This window comes from Plecotus auritus (genome assembly GCF_963455305.1).
Source record: "Plecotus auritus genome assembly, chromosome: 9".
Lineage (NCBI taxonomy): Eukaryota > Metazoa > Chordata > Mammalia > Chiroptera > Vespertilionidae > Plecotus > Plecotus auritus.
Genome location: NC_137783.1, coordinates 20,212,884 through 20,223,346, shown reverse-complemented (window position 1 = coordinate 20,223,346; position 10,463 = coordinate 20,212,884). Strand labels below are relative to the sequence as shown.

The window sequence follows — 10,463 nt, the reverse complement described above, 5'->3', positions numbered from 1 at the left end:
CTCTTGCGGGTACATTCGCCTCAAGAAGAAATTGAGTCAAGAGGTAGAAAAGGGAAATAGCATTAAAAAATCCCATTAAGATTTTGTATTTCCGGGCAATTGGAGTAAGTGTCTGAGCTGCTAGAAAGTTCCCAGCACAATGTTGGACCCTAACCTAACCTAACCTAACCACATCACGCTGGAGAGCAAGACGCTCCCTCCATACCCACTTTTCATAGGTTTTGAACCTTTTGAAAAATTAAAAGAATGGCCATCGCCTTCAAGGTGCACAATCACTTTTATTCTCATTGAATCATCTGAAAGTAAATTCCAGACATCAAGAATACCTCTGCGTGCATTTCCCAAGAATAAGGACCATTCTCCTACATAACCATAACATCATTAACACCTAAGAAAATTAACATTAACTCAAACATCCATATTTATTTAAAGTTCTTCGTTTGCCTCCCCTACCCCCATTTATTTTATACCTTTATTTGTTTTCAGTCAGGATCCAATCAAGTTTCACAATTACATTCAATTCTATCTCTAGTCTCCTTTAATCTCCCATAGCCCACCTACCTTTTTGGTTTTGTTTTTTATGACATTGACCTTTTGGAGAGTTCAGGCCAGTTGGTAGGAGATAGCAATGTTTAAAGAAATGGAAACAAAGGTCAGAGTTCCTACAATTGAAGGAAATGGAAAACTCATCAAGGGCAGCCAAACAATTCAAAATTAACTAAAATGTAAAATAAGTTTAAGGAAGAACAACAAAGTTCTGGTTTTCCTCACAACTTCTGCAATGCTTTTTGGGGCAATATCAAGTTCCCTGCCTCATAAATATTGATGCCCCAGCTTCGCTGGCAAACTAAGCATAGGTTTTTCCACTTTGGGGTAATGCAGCACAGCTCAGAACTGGTGATCAAGACTGAATTTTGAAGAAGAGTAGAAGTTTGCCAAACATGGACGGATAATAATTTCAGAAAGAAGAAACAACAGTAAGAAATGAAAACTCATCCACGGAATTCTGCATTATCTTCAAAACTTTTTTGCAAATCTAAAACTATTCTAAAGTAGAAAGTTTATGAAAAGAAATCTCATCCATGGAATTAAGGTAGATCAAGACAGTTAAACACAATGCAAGTATAACAAAAAAATGAAATTTTAAAAAAGGAAAAAAAAAAAACAGGAGCCTTGTATGCATGCCAAGTTTGGCTTTAGAATACACATTTTTCCCAAGTGCACTTGGAACATTCTCCAGAATGGGTTAGGCCACAAAACAAGTTTCAACAAATTCAAGAAGACAAATTATATCACGTATCTTTTCCAACCACAAAGGTGTGAAACTAGAATTCAATAACAGGAGAAAAACTAGAAAATTGATGAATATGGGGAAATTAAGCAACACACTCCTAAACAACCAATGGACCAAAAAAGAAATCAAAAGGAATATAAAAGAATATCTTGAGACAAATGAAAATGGAAACACAACATACCAAAACTTATGGATGTAGCAAAAGCAGTTTGAAGAGGAAAGTTTACAGCTATAAATGTCTTTATTAAGAGACACTATCTCAAATAAACAACCTAACATTACACGTCAAGGAACTAGAAAAAGAGTAAACTAAGCCTGAAGTTAGAAGGCAGGGAATAATTAAGATTAGAGCAGAATAAAAGAAATAGTCCAGAGGAACAAAGTATAAACAGAGGTGGTCTGGAACACAGATAGTGGGAAATGATGGAAACAAAGTTAAAAACTATTTTTGGAGATGGAATTGGGGACCTTTTTAGCTGCTAACACGCAACTATGGATAAAATTGCCTGTCTTCTAAATCAGCCACCTTCCTAGCTGCTAACACGCAACTATGGATAAAATTGCCTGTCTTCTAAACTACACTGGTCAGTCAGTATTCTCCACCTACTGATGTCCTTAGTCTGGGAGGAAGATGATCGGGTCCTCAGGAGCCCCCCTCATCCTGAAAACACAAGTAGGAAGATATTTTATAAAATGCTTTATTTTATGAATGGCAGCTCCACCTGCCCCACCCCCACCTCATACATACATACACATACACATTCTGTCTTTGTCTTTATCGCATTTCCAAAGGGGAATACATATCCAGATGTCATCCATCCTGAGACATCTGATTCACACAAAGAAGAGACAGGAGGGGCCCATCACATACACCAAACTATCACAACACTCCTTTCACTGTTTCTGCTCAGTCTAAAAGACCGGGCCTGAAATTATTTTAAGATTTTTTTTATTATTTATTATTATTTACTTTTACAGAAAATTAAATTACTGACACAAGATGAGAAAGCTAAAACTGTGAAGAAGTTTTATTTTCCTTTTTTAATTTAGATTCTTATTAGCAACACATTAGCTCAATAGAAAAAAAACAACCATTTACACAGTAACTCAAAATCCAGCCACTTAAGAAAATAATGTAGAGAAAATAAGCCCTCTCATTTGATTCAGCTGAAAAGCCCAGGTTTATCCTGAACTTTGAGAGACTTGGTGTCCTAAATGGATAATTAAGCATTCAAGTAAAAGGTAGGGGGCAATAAGTGTGCGTTTCTGAGGGCCACTGCCCCAAGAGAAATTCAGGAGTAGCCACAGTTCTCCAGTTTACTCCAATGGTCGGATGTTTTTGGGACGGCCAGCATGGTTTCCTTTTGAGGAGTTGTGACAATTCATCAACCTCAGGATTCAGGTCTCATTCTTCCACACTAAAAAAGACTTTGTTCCACAGGAATAAGTTTTTCATCGCTTCTCCAGCTTCTTGTACTTGGCTTCTGCAAGGGTGAGAGTTATATTTAAAACTGGCTCTTACAAAGATACTTCTTCATCAGTATTTCCTAGCAAGTTCAAAAATGTTTATTACATTTTTAAAAAACTGTATGAGCCCCAATCTCTTCAGCTGTCCAAACTGTCCAAATTGTAGGCACACCATAAATGTTAACTATCATATTAGCTAAGGACAGATATTTGAATGTCTATCTAAATTTTATTGATAAGCACAGCTTAAGGTAAGAAGTCAAACACACACACATAGAATAAAGAACCCAACACAAGTTCACTATATTCTAACCCTGTCAACAGCACCTGCTCAGATGACTCCACAGGGAGTAAGCCGATCTATGGGCACCTGAGCCACTAGGAGCATAGGGAATTGCCTCCAGGCACTGTGCCAGGCACCCTCTGGGAGCCAGACTGGAACTCTTGGGAAGTATAAATGTATGTTTTACCTTTTATTGTCTTATCCCCAGGAAGCAACTTTGAAAGATACAAAGATTTAAAAGACCATCAAATAGGCTTTTTAATGGAATGGATTCCCTTTGTCTTTAAAACTTTAAAAGCACCTTAGTACAATGCCGCCTATATAGTGAGGTTCAAGGTCACCATTCAGTAAATTTAATTGTAGACAATGAAACTGTTAATCACCACCCACATCAAATCTCAGTCTGCTACAAACCACTCTCTTGAAGTAGTCAATAATTGTTTATGATAAAAATAAAAAAATCTGTAAATTATATCTAGGATAAAAACAACTTTGTTATTTTCAGTCATGGTTATAAGAGCCAGAAACAATTAGTAAGCCACCAACACTAAAAGTACAGTTTCCTCCTTAAAAAAAAAAAAAAAGTAATTCTTGAAGAAAACCCTTGAATAACTATCCTGTTTATTATGATATATGTATCTACATTATTAAAGATGCTCTAGCTCTAGCCTGCTGAACCACAATTCAGAGCTTGAGCTTTGTAATCAATCAGACCTGGTTTGGAATACAGCTCTTCCACATACTAGCTTTGTATCTTTATATAAATTGTTTAACCTCTTCAACCAGTTTCTTCCTCTATAAAATAAGGATAAAAATCATGTACTTATCTCATAGGTATTGAGAGGATAAAAAAACCTAATATATGTAAAGCACTAAGAACAGTGCCTGATATATCAAATACCCAGAAAATGTTATTTTTATTACTAGTACTACTAAGAAATTATTCTCACTAGGTTTTTGTGAAGATTAAAATAAATCATTGTAGCCCTGACCAGATGGCTCAGTTGGTTGGAGAGTTGTCCTGTGCACCAAAAGGTGACAGGTTTGATTCCCAGTCAGAGCACATATGTCGGTTGCATGTTCAATCCTCAGTCGGGCACCTATGGGAGGTAACCGATCAATGTTCTCTCTCATATCAATGTTTCTCTCTCTCTCTCACTCTCTCTCGCAACATATCCTCAGATGAGCATTAAAAAGAAAAGAAGATCATTATAAGCACATCATAAATATTAACTATCATATTAGCTAAGGTCATAACGGCAGGTACTCTTATTAAGCAAAACAGAAATAAAAATGGTTACCCAGTTTTTTGGAATATGCATCCAATTTGTAGGCTGCCTGTTCAAGAGCTGCTACTTGCTCCTCAATTACATTGATTTGATCCAGATAAGGCTGTAGTTCAGCATCTTTGAAAACAAAGACAGGCCACATGTTTATATGGCTTCAACAAGTTGAATAGAAAAGAGTGAAAATGAAAGAGTGCTAGTGTCTCTCCAGCTCTGCCTAAGACACACAAGGTGGGATGACATGATTCTGATCACTAGCAGGACAAACGCTTTAGAAGAAAGTAGCTAGCTGATCAGGCATGACTGTGACCTAGACAAAACAAGTCTCTCTCATCCATTAACTTTGTCTCTTAAATTCCTTATTCTACAAGCAGTCTTTCCATTACAGATTCCACATCTTGGGTACTCCCAGACTAGGAAAGAGACGGGGAACACAAATATAAGCTAATGGAAAAAATATAGTCTACCAGTCTAAATTAGCATTTTCCATTTATAGATGTTCTGGTTTTCTGTTCATAGAGTAATCCTTTATGGATTTCATTGTTAAATCAATTCACTGATTTCATTGTTAAATCAGAATCTGGCCACCCTTTCTTTTCCCCAGCCCTTTTCAGGAATAAACTGATCAAATCAAGATTCAGAAGCAGAAATAACCATACCACCAAAACATGCTGCTCCTCAGAATGGAAGAAATGCACCTTAACTTTGTAATTCACTTAGAAAATGAGCTCCCTGAGTACAGGGGCCATGTTCCCTCTCCTTCTCCATGGCCCCAAGCATAACAGAACATTACAAACATGTGTAATTATAAAAATTATTACTTACACTTCTGGTTTAAATCCTTTAAGTTTCTACTAATGTTTATAGCAATATCTTTCATTTCAAGATACTTCAGGCTGGTTAATTTATTCATATTTTCCAGGAGTTTATAGTCTTCACTGGTGGCTTTAAAACAAACAGAAGATATAATGCCTTTAATATTTATCTTGGATCATTGGAATGTGGAATTAGAGACCAAATGGTAGTTCAAGGCAGGATCTAGAGAATGTTAAAGGAGCAAGCCACTTTTGACCTATGACATTTATACTCAGCCTGTGTACTCTGAATGTCTAAGTAGAAACTCAGGCAACAATCAGCAAATTATTTAAACCAAATAAGATCCATAAACTTCAGGATCTGGGTAAGAAAGGGATATGATAAACGTATGCCCTAAGAAAAGGGACGTGAAAGTCTTGGTATTTCTACAGTGTGAAAACATGTAAACTGGGGAACTGCACCATAAATATTACTTATATATATAGTCACCTAGGACCTTACCACTTCTTAGTAACTCACTTATTACTATGTGATTCTACACTGCATTTTATGCACTGACTTTTCCAAACCATTTGCCGGCTTTTCATATCCTCAATTCTTTTCCCCATTCATACTCAAAGCACATGGCTTCTACACCAGTTTTCTCAAGCTGCCTCAGCCTTTTTGCCTCACTTAGAAATTTCTCTGTACCTTAATATCTTCCCAAGAGGCAGAAGTGCTTTATTCCTGCCAAGACAACTCCACCTGCTGTGTTCTTGACCCCCAACTCTTCCACCTCTTCAGGGCCTCTCTTCAATCATCTCCTCTCTCTTGCATTTCCAAACTTTTTCCACCCTGGATCTTCCTCTCTGTTGGAAATATATCCAGGTTTCCTCCAGCCCAAAAGCACTCATTTGCTCATGAAAGCAAAGGAGATACACTGCTAACTCTTTTGAAACAGTAGTTGACACTCACTGCTTCCTCGTCCTCACCATTCACTCATGTGAACCCCTGCAGTCTGGCCTCTGCCCCTACCATCCTGAGAAATTATGTGCCTCAAAGTCTCCTAACCATGAAATCCATAGTTCTTATTCTCCTGAACCTCTCTATAGTATCTGACACTTTGATCTCCCTCTCTTCAGGAAATTCTCCCTTGGCTGCTATAAAATTGTATACTGTATTACAATGATTTTTAAATTGCCTTCTAACTGTTCTTTTTAGGTTTCTATGCCATATCCTTTTTAAATCAACCTTCTTAACTGTCAGTTCTCAACTTTTCTCAACTGTGACGCATAACTGATGTTTACACGGGTGGCACATTCCCAAGGTATTTCCTTTCAAACTCAAAAAAGTACTTATGCAAGTAAAAATGACAATCAGGGGAAATTACAATCTGCTTAAAATTAATCCATCAGCCCTAGCCGGTTTTGCTCAATGGATAGAGCATCAGCTACAGACTGACGGGTCCCAAGGCCAAGGGCACATGCTGGGGTTGCAAGCTCGATCCTCAGTAGGGGGTGTGCAGGGGGCGGCTGATCAATGATTCTCTCTCATCATGCCTCTATCTCTCTCTCTCCCTCCCCTTCCTCTCTGAAATCAATAAAGATATATTTTTAAAAAAATGATCATCTGGCCGAAACCGGTTTGGCTCAGTGGATAGAGCGTCGGCCTGCGAACTGAAAGGTCCCAGGTTCGATTCCGGTCAAGGGCATGTACCTTGGTTGCGGGCACATCCCCAGTGGGAGGTGTGCAGGAGGCAGCTGATCGATGTTTCTCTCTCATCGATGTTTCTAACTCTCTATCTCTTTCCCTTCCTCTCTGTAAAAAATCAATAAAATATATTTTGAAAAAAAAAAATGATCATCTGAAAACTAGGTACCTAAAGTACTGTTATTAAGAGCAAATTAATTGCCCTATACCGGCATTCCCTGAGATTTTAGTCAAGGTGCTCTGATCTACCTCTAAGCTCTTCCTTGCCAATCTCATCCTGCACAGCCCCAGCTCACAGCGCTATGCAGGTGCCCCCCATAATAAAATCTGTTTCTCCTGCTCTGACCACTCTTTGAGATCTGGACTCATGTGTTCAAGTCACCTGAGTGTCTTAATAGTAGTCAACTGAGTGTCCTGGTAATATCTAAAGTCATCCAAGCCAAAACTGAAAATATTATTTTCACATTACGCATAGTTCCTCTTTCCAACTTCCCTATTTTGGTTGATGGTACCACCCAGGTTTAATAGCTCAAATACTAGTACATCCATCTTGGGCTGCTCCCAATCCATCAATACCCACCTTAACAAGTTCTATAAATCCCACTTCTATAATGTTCTTGCACCCATGCCTTCCTTTCCATTCCTTTAACAATCACTCCTTCACACTGGACCAGACTTCACCTTTTGGACTCTCCTCAACACATAGATCATGTGTTCATCTGGAAATACACCATGCACCAAAACTTAAATCACCCAAGGGGTGTCACCAAATCCTCTGACCAACCTAATAGGTCCCTAAATCTATAGGTCACTCCGCATTCCCTTTTCTCTTTGCCCCAATAAATACAACTGTTTTGGCCAAACACACTTCTCGCTTACACCACTACACTCACGCACGCACGCACTAGTTGTTTCCCTCCTTTTGGGCCAATCATTCCCTTCACAATCTGCTCAAAATGCACTTCCCCCAAGGAGGCACTTCTTGATTAATTCTTTTTTGTTTTCTCAGCGTTAGTCTGCAATACGGAGGCCTGTAGAGTTTTATTAAGTATTCTTATGTGTGTTTGAAGGTAGTTCGTGAATTTCTCCAGGGAAGGAATGAACCTCTTTCCTTCCCATTCATGATGGCGCCAAACTTCCAACTGGCATGTTTCTGGGCAGGTGGGGTTAGGGAGAAGGGGGCGCAGACCGATGCTGCGGAAGCACCTCCCAGGTCTCCCCAAGATAAACCGCAGCTTCAGCGAGGGGTGCACCGCACTACCCAAATCAACCAGACTCCGCCTCACCCGTCAGTTCCCCAGTCAGGTAAGTTGCCATTTTGGAGAACATGTCCCGGCAGAGCTCGGTGATGTCAGCCTCCGCGGGCTCCTTCGCTTCCTCAGCTGTCTCCACTGCGGCATCGTCTGGATCAAAGGAGAATGACTCAGTGCCCCACAGCCGGTCCTAATCCAGCCCCAGCATCTGCTCCCACATCCCTCCACCTGTCCTCATTCAATCGAGTCGGCTACATTCTCCATGTGCCATAATTTCAAGGCCCTCACTCCGTCCTGGCCCCACCTGACACAACTCTGCTCCCTCGCACCGGCTTCAGCTCACACCCGACTCCACCGCCAAACCATCTCACTCGCTTTGACAAGGCACAGAACACACACTTGAGCCCATGGGTCCGCCCCTCCGACTGCCCGCTCCTGCCAGGTGACCCCGGCATCCGGGCCCCAACCCAGATTCCCAGGCCTCCCTCTGGACACTTCATCCCCACCCAGTCGGCATACCTCTAACCGGCTCCTCTCGTTGGCTCGCAGGGACACCTTCGGACGCCACCGCCGCGGCCGCCGCCGCCGCCGCCGCCATGCTAGTCCCCGCGCTGCTTCCGGTTTGGGGATGCCTGCGCATGCGCACCGGGAGCGCTGGGTTTCCAATGCACTGTCCGCTAAGTCTTGCCACCCAAGTTTGAGTAATAAAATGTAAGCATGAAGCCAAAATTGAAGCTAAGAAAGGTTATCCTGAGTCAATCCACTACCAAGAGTCGCGACGTCTGGAACTAAGGATGCGCTCATCCTAGAGGGGTCACTAGTCTAGGGAAACTCACGACGCGTCTGGGTCTGGTCTGATGATCAAATGCACGGAGACAGGTTATCCCCTCCCCAGAGACTCCGCGCCCAGGCTGGTATTAGTCGCCAAAGACTGCTCAGAAAATCCATGCTTTTGAAAGTAGTCTCATTCTGGTTTAGGGAAACCTTCAGGCGTTGATCCCTGCGCCGAAATACTCTCCCTTCCAATGTCCTGGATTAACCCCTATTCTTTGGTCCCTTTTTCTTAAACTGTAGGATGGCACCTACTTCTATTGTTGATGCAGCCTTTCTATAAGAAAGCTTAGATCGTAACTTTGTTTAGGGCTGAGGATAGACTGTGGTTCTCTACTGCGTGTTGCTATTTCACAAGTCTCCTAGGTGTACAGAGTGTACTTGGTGGGATGGGAGAACAGGGGTGGGTGAAGGAAATAGATAAGAAAAAGCGACTGGGGAGCAATGGAAGGCGCAAAATGAGGAAGGGATGAAGATCACAGGGGAAGGGAAAGGAGATATATAGGAAGTCTTGATGAAACAGGAATTTTAGGGGAATACAGGCAGGCTTAGGGAATTTTTTGAATTGGGGTCCATGGAAAAACACAGAGCTACAGATTGGGAGAAGGTACATCTCCATAACACAAGGAAGCCAGGTGCAGGGAGCAGCAACAGTTGTATTTACATAAGACAAGGGAGCTGGAAGTAGCCAAAAAGGTCTATATTTACAAAATAAAGAAGAAGGAAGGAAGCCAGAAAGAAAAGAACAATGAAGGAGGAGGGCATCACCTGTCCCATGTGATGTTTGACTCTTGAGTTCAGGAGTTACTATAGTAACCAGTCTAAGGGAATAGTGATCAATCAGAGGGGATATCAAGGCACCAGGATCTGCAGCCTTTATAAGCCATCGGGAAAAAGAACTCAGTGGGGCCCTTTTCCCCTCCCCATGTGGGAGTCCATTCTGTGGGACTCTTTCCCTCTCCCCACGTGGGAGTCTGTACCTGTTCTTCAATAAATTTCCACCTTTGCTATAAAACTCTCTATCCGTAGATTCATTCTTCGACTCTGGCGGACAAAGAATCCGGGTTCCAGTCCAAAAATTCCATGTCATTGAGATGCAGACCTGTACACCCAAAATCTTGGTGTAGAAGTTTTCGGTCTTATCCCTGGTTATCTTCCATCTGCACCCTGTCACCCTCCCCCACATACCAGCTACCCTTTCCTCCCCCGACCCCACACACACCAAAGTAAGGGGGCTACCTTATTCCCTTCATTCTGAGGACCAGGTCTCCCTAGGTCACTGTCTCCAGTCTCTAATGGTACAATCATAGTGCCCACCAGTTCAAACCATTGCTATGAGCCAGAAGATCTTATTTCAGGACTTCTGGAGCAGCCAGCTCCTTCATACTGCCATTGCCTCCACCACAGACCTCCCAGCAGGGATGAGCTGTCCCCACCCCAAGCACAAAGATGACTCTCAGTTCCAACTCTTTTCTTCCCCTTACAGTCCCAGAAGCAAGTGCAAACTCTTGATTTTCCTAAGGATTTTTATTGATAGTCACCAG

General features: G+C 41.6%; 1 protein-coding gene across 1 annotated transcript; it reads right to left on the bottom strand.

Moving 5' to 3' along the window:
• Positions 1-262: 262 nt before the first annotated feature.
• BLOC1S2 (biogenesis of lysosomal organelles complex 1 subunit 2) lies at positions 263-8,971 on the bottom strand. The gene is made up of 5 exons (XM_080687772.1): positions 8,608-8,971; positions 8,122-8,238; positions 5,156-5,275; positions 4,346-4,450; positions 263-2,778 (listed from the first exon to the last, which is right to left on the bottom strand). Exons 1-5 carry the CDS (start codon positions 8,726-8,728, stop codon positions 2,747-2,749), a joined length of 495 nt encoding a protein of 164 aa, XP_080543898.1. The 5' UTR covers positions 8,729-8,971; the 3' UTR covers positions 263-2,746.
• Positions 8,972-10,463: the final 1,492 nt, after the last annotated feature.